Source organism: Lissotriton helveticus, chromosome 7 (genome assembly GCF_964261635.1).
Source record: "Lissotriton helveticus chromosome 7, aLisHel1.1, whole genome shotgun sequence".
NCBI classification, from domain to species: Eukaryota; Metazoa; Chordata; class Amphibia; order Caudata; family Salamandridae; genus Lissotriton; species Lissotriton helveticus.
In genome coordinates this window covers 1,031,638,551-1,031,658,319 of record NC_136068.1, presented here as the reverse complement: position 1 = coordinate 1,031,658,319, position 19,769 = coordinate 1,031,638,551, and the positions used below count along the sequence as shown (strand labels likewise).

At 45.2% G+C, this 19,769-nt stretch overlaps 1 protein-coding gene across 5 annotated transcripts in view; it reads left to right on the top strand.

Annotated features, from left to right (window-relative positions):
- LRRC45 (leucine rich repeat containing 45) overlaps nucleotides 1-19,769 on the top strand; it is a 446,362-nt gene that overhangs the window by 321,706 nt on the left and 104,887 nt on the right. For all 5 annotated transcript variants that reach the window (XM_078653779.1, XM_078653776.1, XM_078653775.1 and 2 more), the window contains one exon: nucleotides 17,581-17,754. In XM_078653779.1, coding sequence (XP_078509905.1) covers nucleotides 17,581-17,754 — 174 coding nt within the window. The remainder of the gene's footprint in view (nucleotides 1-17,580; nucleotides 17,755-19,769) is intronic.

Below are 19,769 nucleotides of genomic sequence, written 5' to 3'. Positions count from 1 at the left end.
CCTCCACAAAGTCGGTATACGCCTGCAGGTGGAACAGATTTGTGGCATGGTGCACAGCAAAGGCTTTGATCCTCTATCTGCCCCTCTTTCTGAGGTTCTTCTCTTCCTTCTTTCTCTTGCCCAGCAGGGCTCTGCTTTGGGCACTATCAAGGTCTACCTTTCTGCCCTTTCAGCCTTTCTAAGGCTGCCTGATCAACCTTCTTTGTTCAAGTCCCCTATTGTAAGTCGCTTTCTGAGCGGCATCACACACATGTTCCCTCCTGGTCCGTTTGTGATGCCTCAGTGGGACTTGAACCTTGTTCTTACGTTTCTGATGTGCGCTCCCTTTGAGCCACTTCACAACTGTCCTCTTGGCCTTCTTACCCTGAAGACTGCTTTCCTGGTTGCCATCACCTCTGCCAGGAGAGTGAGTGAGCTCCAGGCTCTTTCATGTACACCCTCTTTCCTTTCTGTCCATCCGGACAAGGTTGTGTTGCGAACTAAGCCATCTTTCCTGCCCAAGGTTGTCACGGCCTTCCATATCGGGCAGTCTATCACCTTGCCCACCTTCTTTCCCCTACCGCATCCCTCTAGAGAGGAAGAACGGCTCTATCGTCTGGACCCAAAACGTGCGATTTCATTCTACTTAGATCGCACACGCCAGTTCCGGGTGGATGACCAACTCTTTGTTGGTTACGTGGGCGCTAAGAAGGGACGGGCGGTGCACAAGAGGACCATCTCTCGGTGGGTCGTCTTGTGTATCAAGGCATGTTACTCCTTGGCGAGGAAGGAACCTCCTGTTGGGCTGAGGGCCCATTCCACTCGGGCCACGGCGGCTAGCACTGCCCTGGGCCGGGAAGTCCCCTTACAGGACATCTGTCAGGCAGCTACGTGGGCATCGCTGCACACGTTTGCAAGACACTACTGCCTGGACAGCCAAGTCCGGAGGGATGGCTTCTTTGGCCGTTCCGTCCTACAGGACTTTCTGGTGTGATTATTGGTTCGCAGACCCACCACCGGGGTTGGTATTGCTGTGGTATCTATTCTAAGGTAAGGAATCTAATACTAACCTGTTTCTTTCAGATGAAAAAGTTACTTACCTCCGGTAACGATATATCTGTAAGAAACAGTAGTTAGTATTAGATTCCTTACCGCCCCACCCATCCTCCCCGTTCTGCGAACTGATATCTAGGGTTAAGGTCATCCCCTTTCAGGGCCCTAGTTTCAATGGCACCAGTGTTGGTTTTTAACATGGCTCTGCGTTTCTGGCGCGGAAAAGCTGTGTCTAAGAACTGACATCAGCACGCGGAGGCGGCGTCTGAGTACTCTGACGACGTCATCACGGCGCCGACGACGGACGCAGAGCCGCAGACGACGCCTACCGACGCGCAAGGGTACTGCTACGCAAAAATTTCCGGATTCAGTCTGACGCCTGGGGATATTCTAAGGTAAGGAATCTAATACTAACTACTGTTTCTTACAGATATATCGTTACCGAAGGTAAGTAACTTGTTCATCAATGCCAGTGCTCAGTTCCACTAAATAGTATTTTAAATGCTCTTTGGATGGAGGGGACAGTGGTGGTCAGTGATAGTTAGCCTGTGCCAGCTTTGCGCCTACTTAAGCATTTTACAAGTTCTGTACTTTCTCTGGGTTTGGAGGATCTGGACAGAGAGCCTGCAATGGCTCTCGCTTGGGTCAGGGCACACCCTTCACTGATAAGATTAGTCAGTGGTGTCTCTCCCTACTGCCTCTGGCTCCTGTTACAAAGTCAAACTATTTTGTAGCAGGGTATCCTGCATTGTGCCATAATCCAGTGGGAGTCCATGACAGCTTCACTTCTGTGTAGTGAAGGGTAGTGAGGAGGGCGGCCTCGAGAGCATTGCTGTCCTGTGACTCCACCCACAAGCCGAGTCGCAATCCTCCAGTCGCATCAGCGCCAAGATGCACAGTTCATGCGGCTCTGACCTCCCCCCGTGCCTGCTGTGTCCTACTGTGACATTGCAATTCACCCTACAGCCAGACACCCCTGCTCATTCATTAGCAATCTGTGACCATGTGTTGGAGCTCTCAAGGGCTTTCACCTTTGCTCCTTACTTGTTGTGGGTGGGGTGATGCTGGTGGACCCTCATGCTGCTGATTTTATGTCAGGCTGGGGGGCTTCACCATTGTTCTAGGGCTAGAACTGCTATCTTGAGCCCATTCGGTGGACATCCAACTGAGTAGGACTCCTGATCTCAAAGAGAGACCCGGAGCAGTGCACAATAATCTTCGCTGGAAGTCAGTTTATTTATTTTTCAATATTTAGCTAAAACTGTTTCATTCCTGGTCTCGCTTTCTAACTTTATTGTCTCTGTCCCCTTCATCTATTTTCTCCTTTAGCCTTTACTCCATCACATCCAGAATGCCTTCATTACTCCACCCTCCTTTATTTCTCCCCTGCATCACCAATATCACTTCTTTCCTTTATGCTCCAAGGAAATCTTTGTGACAGATCCTCATCAGGTGTACTTGTGGTGCCTGGGGTCGAGTCACGACTGTACAGCCAGCTGCGACTGCGCCGATGAATCCAAAGGCCATCCTGGACCTCTAGGTGAAATTCTACATCACCAAGCATAAGACGACCCAGTGACAGGACTGGTCCAAGTCGAAGGCTCGGTCCCTGTCCTGTGCTTTCTGCAGAAGTCTATGGAGCTATGGAGCAGTTCCAGAGGTCGGTATTTGTTGAGATCTAACTTGTCTCGTAAGTCTAAAAAGAAAAATGCGAAATCGAAGCAGTACCCCCCGCCCCCCCCCCCCCCCATCGCCACTTGCATTCAAATGATAAGGTGTGGGGGTGGCACCATGGTTCTCGATCCCGGTGTACGTCGACTTTAGAGCTGATTTTGTAATTGTCTCAGACACAGCTAGAGTTTCCAGGATCATCTGCCACTCCTAACCAAATCTAAGACTTCCACAAGGTCATGCTTTGCCCCTTACTGACTCCCTCTCGCGTGTTTTCGGGTCCCAAGGAGCTGAGAACTCTTCCATTTGGAGTACTGTTATCGAGTTTGCCATCGATACCATTTAGGCCAACCAAGCCTGTTACGCGTACTCCGAATACAGCCCCACCTCCTGCACCTAGGTCCATGCTGGTTTCTGGAACGTGGACCCCAGTACAGAATCCATCTCCAACTTTGGACAAGGAAATACCTATTCTCTGAGTAGGCCCCGATCTGACCTCAATGGAGGACGTGTCCAGCCACTGTTCATGTGCTGCTTCCCACACTTGATTTGCCACCTCCACGATGGAAATCACACATGCTATACTCCCTTTTCGGCACAGACTCTGCCATTAACAATGGTACGGGTGATGATTTCGGTCAGCCCTATACTGAAGACAAATGATATGATGACTTGCAGTCGGCCAGCGGTCTTGATACATTGGCCAGGCCCTGCTCTGGCACCCGAGTCAACAGACAAATAGTTAGACTCCATCATCCTCCCCCGGGCGACCCTGTGTTCCTTTCTCAATACCCTTCTCCTGAAAGTTTGATTGTGCATGTGGCCACAAACCGGTCTAACCCAATACTTTCCCATCTTCTCCCAGCGATAGGGAATCCAAGCAAGTGGAAAAGTTTGGGAAGCAAGTTTTTTCATCAACTAGTCTGACCCTTGGCTTGGTGAAGGCCAGCTGTCTCCTGGGCCGTTTATCCCAGGCCCTTTGGTACTTGGTGGCTCAAGTCCTCCCTGGTGTTCCAGAAGACCTCTGACCTGTCCTTGCACAGGCTGTCCGTGACGGTTGGGATGCAGCCAAATTCATAATTCTTTGCCGCTTGGACACAACTGATTCCATCAGGTGAGCTATTGGCACCTGTGTTGCTATTCGCATCCACCCTTGGCTGTGGTTCTCAGTTTTTTCGTAGGCACTCCAGTTTTTCATCATGGACATGCCGTTTGACGGGGATCACCTGTTTGGATTCTAGGCAGAATCCATTGTTGAGTAGTTCAGAGAGACGAGACACAGCTTGCTCTCTGGGCCTTTCTGTCCCAACCCGCCAACCTCACCCGACCTATCACTACTGTCACGGCTTCCACAGAGGTGCTCCACACTGCCAGCCAATCTAACAACAGCATGGGGCCCAGCAGTTCTGCTGTAACAGCCATGGTATCAATCACCCCGTGGGAAAGTGCAACAGGCTGCTTGGTCCCAAGCCCCCCTGCAGTCCCACCTGTCAAACCCCTTTAGTGTTCACTTTGCGAAGCACTTTCACCCGGTGGGAGGCAGGATTCAACAATTCTTGCTGGATTGCATGCCATAACTTCAGGCAGGTGGATCCTGCCAATGGTTTTTTACGGGCTATACCCTACACTTCCTTTCAGCACCACCACGTTTTCCACCATCTCCCCTCCAGCTGATGGAGGACCATCTTTCCATCTTGAGGCAGGAAGTGCAAGCCCTTTTGACCGAAGAGGCTATTGAGAGGGTGCCTGCGTTAATCTCACTACTTCCTGGTGCCCAAGAAGGATGGAGGCCTTTGTCCAATTGATGTTCTCATGCAAAGTCATTCATGTAATGAAGTACCTTCTCCAATGTGATTAAATAACATTGGTTGTAATGAATTTTTTCCTCTTTTCTCTTTGAAGCTTTATTTGAATTATTATGTGTTGATGTTCTTGTCCCTATGTGAATCTAAATATCTTTATTGACACTGGCATCCGTCCTTTGCATACTATTTGTCCAATTTTAGACCTGTGCCCTCTCAAAATCTTTCTCGTGAAGGGAAAATTCAAGATGTTCACACTGGCCCAGATCTGGTCTTCCCTCGACCCGGGAGACTGAATGGTAGCATTGGCCCTGCAGAACGCCTACTTCCATATACCCGTATTGCAGCCCATTGGCGCTGCCTCCGTTTCATGGTGGGACACAAGCATTTTCAGTTTGCTGTGCTCCCCTTTGGTCTCACCACTGCCCCATATGAGTTCACAGAAGTAATTGTGGTAGCAGCATATCTTCAGAGGTCAGGCGCCCCCGCCTTTCCCTACCTTGATGACTGCTTGCCCCAGGCAGTCATCAACCACCTCCAGACTATGGCAAACCTTCTGTCATCTTTTAGGTCCACTATCAACATGCAAAGTTACGCTGGAGTCATTCTCAGATTCTCTCCTTCATCAGGGCCATTCTGAACATAGTTCGATTTTGTGCCTTATTCACAGGAAGAGCGTCCAAGGCAATCAGGCTAAGGTCCTGATCTTTCAGCCTCGGTCCTAGATTTCAGTGAGGTCAACTCTGAGGCTGCTGGCCTCCTGCATCCTTCTGGTTGAGAACACCGAATGGCATATGAGGGCTAAGCACTGGAACCTGAAGTCTCATTGGGCCCAACATCAAGGGGCCTTCTACGACCATGTCCAGAGACCACGTCCAGATCTCATAGGAGACTGCAAAAGACCTGCAGTGGTGGTTCCTGGACCGCGATTGGATCAATTACAGACACCAAGCCCTACCTCTCCTAGAGCTGACAGTGGTGACTGATGCATCACTTATGGGTTTGGGCTGCTAACTGAGAAAGGTGGAGGTCAGAGGCATCTAGTCTCCAGCTGAGTCTGGCTCAGTTTCAACTTTCGTGAGCTGAGGGCCATCCACTTGCTGCTGAAAGCCTCTCTTCCATCCATTAAGGGGAGGCTGATACAGGTGCTCACGGACAACAGAACTGATATGTGGTACTACAACAAATAGCGTGGGGTGGAGTCATGAACCTTATGCTAGGAGGTCTTGTGTTTCTGGAAGTGGCTGGACCTCCAAAGAATTTTCCTGGTGGGGAAGCACCTGGCAGGTTCGTTAAACACCTGAGCAGACGAGCTTACAAATGACAGTTACACCCAGAGTCCCTTCCGCAAATGTTATGTTATGTTAATTATAGCTTATATAGCGCATGATCACCTACAGGTCTCTTAGCGCTTGTAGAGAAATCTCAGGTACCTTCTACCATCCCCGATGAGCACCCAAACAAATGTATTAGACTATGGCCAGGGCTTCCCTAAACAGATACGTCTTGAGATGCTTCCTGAAAGGGAGGAGGGTGGGTTCCTTACGGAGGTTCTCCGGCAATTCATTCCAGAGTTGGGGAAATAAAACAGAGAAAGCTCTGCCACCTTTAGATGCCATTTTGGCTAGTGAGGGGGCCAAGAGGCCCGCCGTGGACGATCGAAGTATGCAATCCGGTGCATATTTCATCAGGCCCTCCTTAATATGGCCAGGAGCCTGGCCATAGATGGCTTTGTGGGCAATGCAAAGGCCCTTGAACTTGGCTCTGTTTGACTGGGAGCCAATGCAACTTAAGCAGAAGCGGTGTGGCATGAGCCCTTCTAGGGAGCCTAAAAATCAGCCTAGCTGCCTCGTTCATGATCACCTGCAGCTTGCTGGTTAATTTCTCAGGAATGCTAATATAAAGGGCATTGCCATAGTCCAACCTGGACACGATCATGGCCGACACGATCATCTGTAGAGTAGTAGGCGAGAGCAGGGAAGCAAGTTTTTGCAGCTGTCGCATTATTCCCTGCCAAGTGCCAACCACTGATGCCACTTCATGGGTCAGGGAAAGGTTGGCGTTGATCTTAATGACCAGGCTTTTAACGACAGGCATGGGGGCAGTGCCGAGCTCTTGTGGCAAAAAAAGGTCATTCCAGGGGTTACCTTTAGAAGAGATTACAAGGACCTCGGTTTTATCCTGATTGACTTTTAATGAATTGTCTGTCATCCAATTTACAGTGTTTCTAAGGATGTTCTACATGCAAGTCTGGGCTTGCGGGGAATTATTAATCTGCAGAATAGGTTGGGTGTTGTCTGCATAATTAAATACTTGACAGTCCATACCGGGTAGGGCTGCCACTAATGGCTGGAGATACACATTGAAAAGGAGAGGAGATCGAGCACCACTGTTTGATGTTTGTTCACCCAGTTGGATCCTTTGGGACTGCCCTAGCAGAAAGGACTCAATCCACTGGTGGACCAACCCGCAGATGCCAAGATTGGTAATACGAAAGGGGAGTTGCGCATGATTCACTGTATCGACCGCCGCTGACAGATCTAACAAAATCAGGGAGCTCGCATCTTTGTTAAAGGCTCTAACTCTGAGCTCGTCAAGCACAGGCTACGTCACTAATTCAGTACTCTGATGGGACCTGAAGCCGGCCTGCCTCACTTGGAGTAGTTGGTGTTCCTCTATAAAAGATGAATGTATTGTGAGGACATGTTGCTCCATCACCTTTACTAAAAAAAGGAAGCTGGGAACTAGGCCTATAGATTTTTAAGATTGCCCGCATCAGCCCCTGGCTTCTTCAACAGTGGGGTGACCCTGGCTTCCTTCATGCTAATGGGCAGGTGGCCTGTCTCCAATGAGTGATTAAGTAGAGAGAGGATCTCTCTTTCTAGCCTGGATAGGGTCATACAAAAGATCCTTGTAGGACAGGGATCTGCCGGGGAACCCGATTCAATGCGATTCATCAGGCATGATAAGCAAGCTAAGTGTAATTTTGGAAAGACTGTGAGCTTCTCAACTGTGGCGCGGGGGCTAGAGTCTGGTCCAGGGCCATCTGATTTGTTTCAATGTTATCTCGGTGAGAACCTTGGCTCGATCTGTTCCCCACTGCTGAGAATGCGCCATAACAGCACTTCTGCACTTTGGAGTTTCCAAGGCGTCTCTTATTCGGAGACTCGTTCCGACTCAAAATTATCCCAGGACTACAGTATGCCTTTCCGCTGATATTACTCCTACCCTCAATTCTCAAGAAGATCAGGACCAATCGAGCCCGAGTCATCTAAGTGGCTTCAGATTGGGCATGGAGAGCATGGTATCCAGAAATCCTGTGCCATCTGTCCTCCTTTCAGGTTGCCCCTCGGGAGGATCTGCTGTCACAGCAGCAGGGCAGAATTCTGCACCTTCATATCTGGTTACTGAGTGGTGACAGCTGAACTACTTCATCCTTTCTTCAATGGTAACTGATGTCACCTCGACAGCCAAGTGTCCCTCAGCAAAGCTGTTTACGTCTGGAACGTGTTTGTGCTTTGGTGCGGCACATGCCAGATTGACTCCCTCCAGGCCACACTGTCCGATGTCTTGTTGTTTGTTTTGTCCTTCGCTGCATGAGAGGCAGGTCATCATTGACAAGCCGCAAACGAGTGGCCCAGCTGACGAAGAATTAACCCCCCAATGCCAGAGATTGAGCCTGAAAATTAGTTCTGAATGCCTCACAGCCAGACACTCTGGCCTGCAGTGTGCTGTAAGCAGATGATGCATGGCCATGGGGTGAGCAGGGAGGCCAGTTTAGATCTGTTCACACTGCCCTTTGGACCAGGGATGGGTAGGGGGAGTACTCCAACAGGATGACTGAAGGATGGGAGTGGGCGGAACCTAAGATTGTTGTTGCTAATCGAGCCTTTAGTTGGGGGGGGCTAGGGGAAAGTTCCTTTATTTCAGTCTAGTTGTAAATCTCATCGGGAGCCCCTTATAGAGCCGATACATAAAACCTGAACCTCTTGTGCCTATCCACAAAACATGGAACCACACGGCCATCTACTCATTGACCCTTAATACCATAAAATGTATCTGAGATAACCTCCTTTAGTAACCATGGTTAAAATCCTGAACTTTAATGTGAAGGGGTATACTTGCAGCAGATAAGCTCCTGATGCTTCTCAATATGATTATGGACAATGAGAGTGATACATGTATCTTACAAGAAACTAACCTGATCAAGCGTATCTGGAGCTGCTTGAAATTGAAATGGTTCCTCAAACAGTTCTCCTATGTACTAACAAAAAAGCAGGGGAGACCTTCCTACCCCCTCGAAGTCACTGTGATTAATGCCCCCAATGAAAACAAATGAAATGTCTTTTTAGAGAGGCCCTCACCAAAGTTTTAGTGTCACCTGACCAAGAGATACCAATAAGGGGGTGACCTAAATTTAGCCTTTGATATGCATATGGAAGGTCGGCACCAAGAGCAGGCCACACCGGAGCTCTGTCCAGGGTCTGCCAACAATGGCAGAAGGATCTGGGGCTGATTGATCTTCGGCACAACGAAAACCCATAAAAATTTCATTTTTTACTCTGCCTTCCGATTAACCTACACTAGACAGGATCATTTCATTTCCTCAACTTGTTTAGGATGGAACAAGTAGAGATTGTAATCTCTGCCCTCCTCGACCACTTGCAATATCCCTGTTAGATTATAAGGCGCCGAACACTTGTCATTCCTGGAGACTAAATGATTGGCTACAAGTAAGGGAATCCACACAACGAGCTGTGGAAATTGAAAAAGAGCTTCCTTCAGATTAATGACTCATCTGAATCACACATAACCACACTATAGGACACACTCACAGTGGTAGTAAGGGGCAACATTATTGCCATCTCCACAAACCTTAACAGGGAGGAGGATATCAAGCAGGTTGAGTTGGAGAGGAAAGTTGAGCCCTTGAAGCAGAACACAAATGCACAGGTTCCAGCAAGACTAGCCAGTTCTTCTCAGACAACAACTTAAAGCCCTAGGTAAGCACAGAGCAGAGTATGTTCTGCTTCGGACTAGCCACCAGTATTAAAAGATGAGAACTAAAGCAGATAAACTATTGGCATGCAAATTAAGGGCTAAGATGCACTGTGGGAGGGTGTTGGAGATGGTCACACCCAAGTCAAGATCCTTCATTCAGATCAGATATCATACTGCCTTTCAGGCTATTCTAGAGCCTTATAAACGGCAGGGGATACCATGGAGATGGCTGTAGCATCCTACCTGGCCGCTCTTATATAATCCTTGCTGACTCTGACCTAAGCAGAGTCTTATGAAAAAGAGATCACCCTTGTGGAAGTGATATGTGGGATCTCTAAGCTCCAGCCCTCTTAACCCCTGGCTCTAATGGCTTCACAGCTGCATTTTACAAAACATTCTGTTCCATGCTAGCTTTAATTTTGATATGCCCTTACAATCACAGGGGTGTCATTCAGCATCCTATGGGAAGCTGTCATAAGGGTGATGCAGCAGGTCAGAAAGGACCTATCATTTTGCACTTAATATCGGCCCTTTCCCTCCTCAATGTTGAAGCCAAGATCTTCACAGGTATTTTGGCATGGTGTTCATGGAGGGTCTGATAGACTCGGATCAGTTTGGATTTATTCCTTAGAGAGGGTATAGCGATAATCCAAAACAAATCTTACACATTCCATAAACTATTTGACACACCAGGAAACTGGCCCGCTCGTTATTTATAGACGCTGAGAAGGCATTCAACAGAGTTTTTATGAACCATTCTGTGCAACGCAGACCTAGGCCCCAAATTCAGAAACTGGTTCCTGAGCAGCTGTCCACATCCCTTGCCCAAGGTTATGATCAGTTGTGTTCTGTCCTTTGTGGGGCACTGGGTTACACGACATGGCTGCACCTTGCACCCCTTTTTATTTTTACTTTACATGGAATCTTTAGCTGAAAAAATCAGAGCAAATCTGGAGATTGCAGGGATCACTGTTGCCTGACATAAACACAAGCTGATGTTATACGCTGATGATATCTTGGTTATGCTGACTGGACCAGTGCGGTGGTACCAGTTTTATTTGCAGAGCTCATCCTCTTTGGGGAGGTAGGGGTCAGATTTCCAGGCTGATCTACAGAAACCCAACTATTGAATTAATCTACCCCAAAAGACACTGGACACACACACTGCATTTTCTATAGTCCTGGGCGAAGCAACATTCAGTTCCTGGGGAATAAAATGTGCTCCTCCTTGAACAAAACAACAGCCTGAACATGAACAGCTCACCCAGACTCTAAAGGACCTGCAATCATTGCAAATGTCATGTCTGCCCTGGTTGAGTAGAATCACAACGATCAATATGACTCATCTGCCTAATATTCTGTATGTGTTTGAGACTCTTCCACTGCAACCTCCTCCTTCGAAAAACCTAGATAAGATGCAGAAACTGATGAAGAGCTTAATGTGGGAGGGCAAGTTGCCTCCCTGTTGAGGAAACTTGCCTACCTGCTCTAGTAAATGAAGCCCTTGGAATCCCTAATCTCAATAACTATTATCTTGCGGCTCATTTTAGATAAACCGTGAAATGGAGCAGAAGCAAATCTGAGAAACACTGGTGCTTTACAGACTAGCAGATCACAGGAATCTACATATGGAAGGTGTCATGACAGAAAACATTACATACCGTGAGGGACTTGTTACTAGATTCAAGATATATGCCTGGGATAGAGTGGCTAGTATGAGGGGACTCACTTCTTTCTATCACCATTGACCCCATTATAGGGAACCCGGATTTCACGGCTACGGCATCTGGGGCTGCTTACATTAAATGGCAGATAGCAAACTGTAAAATAATTGTGGATTTGCATAACACAGAGGGGTACAATCTTTTGAACAAATTAGGGTAAACTTTGGTGTCCCGGAAAAGGCAAGGCTGACGTATTGGCACATAAGAGACAGAGTTCTATAGCCTTCAATTAAACCCCGCACTAGTAGTCCCCCCACCCCCTTTGAAAAATGGGACATAACCAAAAGAAAATACAAGCCCCTACTATCTGACATTTACCGGTTCCTTGGGGGCAGTCCTTCTGCAGGGAAGTCCTCCACACAGGGAAACTGGAATTCGATCCCTCCCTTTCGGAGTAGGAATGGCCCCTTATTTACCGCTGAGCATGTGTACCTCTGTGAAGAGTACAGTTAGTTCGTAGGCACCTGAAATAGGAATACAACTGAAAGAATGTCAATATTTTGCTAAAGGAAAGTCTAGGATTGGTGCAATGGTTCTGGCAATCTTATTTGTCAATCATAATGGTGGGGTACACCTCGTTTCGCCTCCACAAGTTCCTCGAATTTATCCTATTGGTATTCCCACTTCCGAAATCACCACTGACATGCCTATCTGTAGTTTGAAGATGCAGTAATACTACAGTATTTGAGTTAGCCCAGTAGATCTCCTCACAAATGGGGAAATTACGTCACGAACTGGAAACACCATACCCAATTACAGCAGTAATTACTCATCTGCCTTTAGCTGGTGACATGGAAGGAGGGGAGGGGGAAGACAGCGGGGGATATTGTACTGACACTGTTACACGATGAATTGGGAAATGAGCCTCTTGGTACCGGGATGAGGAAGAGTAATGAAGATAACCAATAAGTAATCAGAGCATTACCGGCAGGTAACTCAAACATACAAAGCCATACATTTACATTTTTGAAACAACACAAATTTTCGAGTGGTTCTCAATAGCATGACAGTTTTGAAAGGAGCTAGGGGTGTTGCCTAAGTATGTTTTTGTGCAGGATATCTAGGGCCAGATGTAGGTAATTCCTATTTACCGACTCTTAAATACCGAATCATACCGATTCGATATTTAAGAGTAGGTAAATAGGAAGGAGGCATATGTAGGTAAAACTTATTTTCCAATTACCGATTCGGTAAGATTCGGTATTTACCGATTCTGTAAATACCGAATCGGTATTTCACATTGATTCCTATGGGCCTTGAAGCCCATAGGAATCAATGGGAAATACAGATTCGGTATTTACAGATTCGGTAAATACCGAATCCTGCAAGGGTGCAGGGGGTGTCACTTTGACACCCTCTAGCACCCTAAGTACAGACTTGTGTGACATGTGGCACACATACATGACCTAAGGGCATGTCTGTGTGTCACATTGCACAGGTGTGCATGCACACCTGGATTCGGTATTTTACCACACAATAGGATTGTGTGGTAAAATACCGAATCTTAAGGGCCTGTGGCACTCTTAGGAGTGTCAGCTACATATGGATTTACAGAATCGGTATATTACCGATTCGGTAAAATACCCAAGTGGTAAATTTACCGAAGTGGTAAATTTACCGAATCGGTAAATATACCGATTCTGTAAATAACGACCCACCTACATCTCAAAAGCCAAATACCGGTCGGTAACGGCCGAAATCGGCCGTTACCGACCGGTATTTGGCTACCTACATCTGGCCCCTAGAGTTTTGAAAATGATAGTGAGCCAGTGGAGCACTGAGCTGGCTTGTTGTGGTCCTTTTTAAGCAAATGCAAACACATACAGCCTGCCTGATTATGTGCTCTTCGCAGTCTGGTAATGAGGTTTGTAGGGATGCCAATAGAGAATAAGGGCCTCATTTAGAAATTGACAGGTGGCCTGCAGCTGCTAAGGAGCGAGGTCATTTACTCCAGCACTCTGGCATACTACTGCTCACTATATTTAGAGATCTCTGGAGGTCTGCTGGAGATCACTGTACCTTTGAAGGAACCACAGCATGGCCACTGCTTTGAAGGCACTAAAAGTCTTCTGAGTGGCGCAACATTTTATTTTGTTTCAACAAAAAAGAAAATGCTAAAGTGGAAGTTTGTTTTTGTAAACCAAAATACTAATGACCCTGATACCCTGGAGGTTTTCTCCCACGGTGCGGAGTACGTTTTTCTTTTTTTCTGTATGGGACTACCAACAGAAATAGGGTACATCAGACCATCCACTTTACATAGACTGAACGATCTGCAGGACCAGCAGGGGCACCACTGCGAAAACATTACGGTCTGCATCTCTCTAAATGGAGCAGGGGTTTAATCCAACACATTTGTGGCACAGTAACCTATCTGCCAAACTTTAAACGAGGCCCTAAGTTGCAGTAATTCATTTGAACTATGTACAAGGCTCTTGTTAACTCAATTCAATTATCAGTGTGGATCATTGGGAGGATTTTGGAGAGAGGTGAAAGTTAGTTTCCTTGACTACTGTGTTGCTTTGTTGGGCAAAATTTTGTTTGAAACTAAAATTTGCCACTCTTTCTCCTTGACCAGTCTGCATCTACGATACCTTTGACGACATTGTACTTGTCCATAGGCTCTCAACTGGACTATCCGATTCTACATTAAAACGCATCTCTCTCTATTACACATTTATAGGCACCCCCTGGCTCAGCAGTTGGACCAGTACAGGGTGAACCTCTAAATGTATGCTGATAGCTTTTAAAATTCACTTCTTGGTGTAAAAGGGCCAGCGATCCAGGATAGCATTGCAACTTACCTGAACCACGTATTCCACAGAATGAACGGCCACTCAATTGTTTTCATGAGCAGACCCAGACCTTTCCAAGTAGACAGACTTTGGTGAAGGGTCCATGGCCAAGTATAATAATAATAATAATCCACATTTGTAAAGCGCACAATCACCCGTAAGGGTCTCTAGGCGCTGGGGGCCGTCGGGAAGATTAAGCAAGCTATTGCCCAGAGTCACATGGTGCTGGGCTAACCTGCCGCCGGTGCTGGGGATCGAACCGTGATCCCCAGATTCCGGAGTCAGTCGCCCTAGCTGAGGCGCCACACCTCTTCGTGTCACTGAATACCTGGAAACCCAAAAGATTTAATGACCTTTTGTCAGTTTACCTTTTGATTGAATGCCAGAGGCTGGTGCCAAAGGCAAAAGCTGTATTCCATGAGCAAGGAGTAAAACTGAGTGATCTTGCTTGGGGTGGATTTGCCAAGAAAGGTCCTCTTCTGCAAGAAAACTGCTGTCAGAGGTTTATGCCTCCAAACAGAGCAGGGGGGTAGAGGAAGATCCAGAGAATTAGGTCACCAGATGATCACACTTAATGACCAATACCAGGCTGTCTATTACTCTTCAGAGTTGTCTAGTTTACCCAACTTCGGGGTATGGCACAACGCTTTGAACACATACCAGAGATGTAGTTATGTGCTGTACTGAGAAACCTAGGCTCTGCAATCACTTGATAAGAGAAACATTGCCACCAGGCAGTACCAGAACTGAAAGTCTCAGAGCCAGAAGGTTGCTCACAAGAGGTTATCCCTTTGACGGTGAAGCACACTCAGACACAAGGCTCCAGTAGTTCCTTTGACGAGAGAGACCGCTTGTAGGAGGCTAGCCCAGCTAACGTTTTGCACACCAAGCAAGCATGATGCCACAATTATGAGACTCAGAAGTATTAACATTTCCAGGAAGCCAGCTGGTCTATACAACATAGGCCTTTTATTAGGCTTCCTGCGCTAAAGGAGTAGAATGTTAATGTGAAGCTGTGGCTTGAAAATCTTACAATATTCTTCTTTTTAGGCTTAAGCAAATCTTGTGAGCCCCATATAAGAACTACAGAGTGGTCTAGTCTAGTGACATCAGACATTCAATAACTCCTAAGACACATCCAAGCAAAACAATATTAATGAGTCACAGGTTAGATAAAACGCTTTTTGAGAACTGGACTGTTGAGTCTGGACAGGAGGGACCTCAATAACCAATGGCATTTAATGCCTGTACTGCTTTCATCTTTAGCCTTTTTGTTTGTACAGAGGTGACTGGTTGTTCCATGGTCTCCTATTGGACTCAGTCAAACACTACTATGGCAAGAAGTAATTGATGTTCTAAACGCCTGGTTCTTTTAGAGAGGCATATCATACAATCTCTAATCTTACTAATTCTATACAGTATTTTATATAATGAGATTTCTGATCGAAAATATAGATTGGGTGATTACAGGTTCATGTTCTGAGGTCTGGCTTCACAGAAAGATGAGCAATGCGAGTTATCTTGCAGACAAGCTCACCATCTCTGGTACTACTGGGCACAGCCAGGACACCAGACTAGGAAGTCTAAAAAACAAAAAAACAAGACAGCAGGCCTTTTCTAGCTATGTATCCGGGTTCCATAACAACATCCCTGTATTCATAATGACTGTACAATTGCTGCTCCAGTTGAGGCAAGAGTTGAAGACGCACCTCTTTAAAGAACACTACACCACAATGCATTAATCTTCGAAAACTCATTTCCCTCTCCTATTATTTGTATAAAACAATGTTTTTCAATTTATTTTAAACATAATTGCTCCAAATACAGTAGGACTCATTCCTTATTAAGATAATATGCAAATTAATATTAAAATAAGTATTCAGTTACCTAAAGTGCAGTTGACCTTTTTATCCTACTTTTTCCTTTTTTTAATATCTGTTCTTCATACACATTGTTAGATTCATACGTGACCATCCCTCCTTCTCGATGTGGTCATAGGAATGGAACTGAGACTAAGGATGTTGCATCCTGTGCCATTCAGTAAACCGTCAAAGTTAACTGAGAAGTTATTACTGTTGTATGTGCTGGGAATAAGGGGGTCATTGTTGGCCCTCTTAAAATGTTAGTTCAGATATTCCTTTATGTGAGACAAAATGCCTTTGAAAGCAGTTTCCTTTATTTTTTCTCTTTTAAATAGTTTGGACAACAAACACGATGTACTTTAAATACATATTTAATTTTCAAACTTTTTTAAACATATGTATTGTATAACTGTTTACGGATAGATAACAAATGAAAATACAAGTTGCCTTTTCATAGGCAGTTTGATTTTCATTATTTAAAATTTCATTCCGCTTGTGAGCAGATATATTCCATGTTTTTAAAGTGAATGGTGATACCCATGATATGAGAGTTGGTATTACAGGTAGGTAACTTGGTTTCTTACTTAGAAATTTTAATTTTAGATTACATATTACAGCCTCAATCAGTGAACTGTTTTCCAGTGAGTAACTCTGCCTCGTGCCTGGAAATTTAGGAAAGTGAGACACATGATCATAGAAAAATCTTTGTAGAACAGGCCCAGCGTGTTAAAAGTTGACATACTTTTTGACCATACTGTTTCTGGAACATATTAAACTAGTGTTGTCATTTTATTTGACAAGAGGTGTGTCATTCCAGACAATAGCTTATTTTGGCCCCAAATTTTAATTTTCATTTTTAGCTGCTCAATCAATTTGGTTTGATTAGAAATAATTTTGAGTGATATTGCAAGTGTTCAATTGGTATTTATAATAAGAAGCAAAACCATTTGGTGTTCTGTTTGTCGGTGGTCTGAACAAATGGCCAGCAGTGTTGCACATTAACAAGTTTATATGATCCAGCTTTACTCCCTGATCTTCTGACAGATTGGAAGGGACAGGGAAGCGTAACATAGAAAACCCACCAAACACATACGTTCACTAATTCCTGTTGACTTCTGTTATTTTCTATTGATATTTGTACTGTTTTCTGTTAACGAAGCAAATGCACAGAAAAGAAGGCTAAATCGTTTAAAACCCCTAACTTTCCAGGTGTAAAACAAGTAAAGCGAAAACAAACCTACAGTTCATTATGTATAGTCTCTTTGTGCATCCTCTGTAAATCTGTATAGAATCAATTGGAGGGAGGGTGGGTTCTGTTGGTCACTAAAATGAGACCATGGGGGACGCCAAACCTTGATCTCTTTGGTACAAGTACGATGTATATAGGGTGTCCGAGTTTGGGTCCTTACTAGTTACTTACTTTAACATATCAGATATATGGGAATGCTTACTAAGTTCTAAATGTTCAAATTTTTTGGCCATAGTTAATTGCCAATGTAACATGTTTATGTCACCATTGTATCTGATTTTTCCTATCACAGCCCCGAATATTAACTTGCAAATTGTGAGTAGAATGTGAAACTTTTCACCTGAGTGGCGGATGAAAGTAACTTGGCTTGCAGGTTTCCAGAATGTAGTTTGTGGCACACCTTACTTAGGCTCTCTCCCTTAATTCCCTTCTCTTGGTTTGCAGAAGCAAAAGGTATCTCACTTGGAGGAGAAACTGCGTCAGACCATCCAGTCTCGTGATGAGGCTCAGAATTATGGCCTTATTCAGAAACAGGAGCTGGGGGATGCACAGGCCAAGAACCACCAATTGAGTCTTGAGATTGAGGGGCTGAAGCATAGACTCCAAGATCTTGAGAAGGTAAGGTCAAACTTGGGGCCTTATTTAAAATTTGGCGGACAGCATACTCTGTCATAAAATGACTGATATTCCGTCTTCCAGATTACGAGTGTCATAAGACGTAATGCACTTGTAATAAGCCAGATGGAACATCTGCCACATTTTTTACAGAGTGTATAGTCCACCAAACTATAGAAAAGTCCCAATGTCATTATGTTAGTGTGAATTGCAAGTAAGCATTATATTTCGGTTACAGTGTTTTTTTGCTACTGTTTTGTGAATGCTTCTCCTACTCCTTTTTGAGTGTGAGAAGTGGGATACAATCAAATAAATGATCGTAAAGATATTGTGGGAAGGGGAGAGGAACTCCAGGAACAATGTGTTACATGAGAAGAGGCCCCATGAGCCTTTTGATAAAGTTGAACTTTCAATTAAACCTGTTGGTTTGTCTAGCTACTATATTTTCATTCACTCTTCTGAGGTGAAGGTATCCCTACTCTATAAACACGAGTGTAACATTTCCTTTTTCCTTGACAGAAAGTTTAAATTCTATTAAGAACCCTGAGGTGATGATTAAGCTTCACTTTATTCAATTTATTCACGAATGCAGCTTTCAAACCCACATTTAGAACTATCTTTACCATTAATCAGAGGGAAAAGAAAATAGAAAAACTGAAACCAATCACAGTCCACAATAGCCTTCATAAACCATCCTTCCTCTTTATGTTCCTCTTTCTTTGTGCGACACTAGCCATTGCCCAGAGACAGCTCATTCTTGTTTACAGGTGTTATTCTCTGCAAAATGGAAACAGCATTTTAATTCATGTGTCCCAACTAACCTTATGTACATAACATACCATTACAACATAGTCTATTCTCATACCTCGTTTCCCATGATTTATGCATGTAACAAACGCTTGTACATGAACACCAAACAATCAGTACGTACACCTCACACAGGGTATCTGCCAAGAGCCCATCCGGTCATACCATACACCTTTAACCAGGATGTGTATAAAAGTGTTTTATCGTGAGGAGTGAAATAATCTTCGCTTCCGTGTCCTTGATAGAATTGAAACTTTCTGTCACAGAAGCTAGGAAATTTTACTTTCAATGTTAGGACAGAGGCAAGGATTATGCTCATTCAAAGCTTATCAACCACTAAAGATGCCGTATCCAAGACTGGTTTAACATAAAATCTCTTAAACATGGCCTCAGAAGACCAGTCTGTGGAATAAATTAGGTCCTTTGGTCTTGCACCTAGAGTAAAAGATTTTGAGACAATTGCTCCTCTGGTCGAGTGTCCCCAAAAAATATACGTATCAATATCGGTCTCCTCCATAATCCAGCTCACCCACCTGGCTATAGTCCGCATCACTGGAGTTATGCGGCAGAAGAGGGCCAAATTATGTGCCAGGGTTGAGTAAATTATGCAGCAACAAATGGCAATTTATGTGGCATAATGTGACACATTTTGTAATAGTATTACCTTATTATTTCGTTGTTTTTAGTTCTCGCTAGAGCCAGCGCTTGCGGTGCTCTGGCGAGAAATTTAGTAGCTGGGTTTTAAAAGTGCTACCCACAGGCTTTTGCCGGCCACCAGCTTGCAGTTACGCGCACAAGCGCGCATGACGTGCAGAGCTGCCATCTGGTTTTCTGTAATGGATCATTAAGCCTTACAGCGGGCGTGTTAATCCCCTCCCCTACTCCCTCCCTCCTCGTCAACTTAATTTATTTATTTTTGTGCCACGCGGCCGTGTCACTTTCACGGCCGCTCGGCCATTGCTTTTTTTTATATAATGGTTCGTTATCCTGATCCTAGAAATGCTATAATGTATTAAAAATAATACCACACTTGGTGCGTGCTTATACCATGCACGTCTTTTGAAAACATCCAGTGCTTCATGACGAGCCCAAGGGTGAGTGGGCACGCACCCACACGCACACAACACGCGTGGCATTTTATCGTGTAAAGGCCCCTCTGACATTTCCTCCAAGAAGCCCTTTCCGTGGTTACATCTGTCTGTGGACAGCCC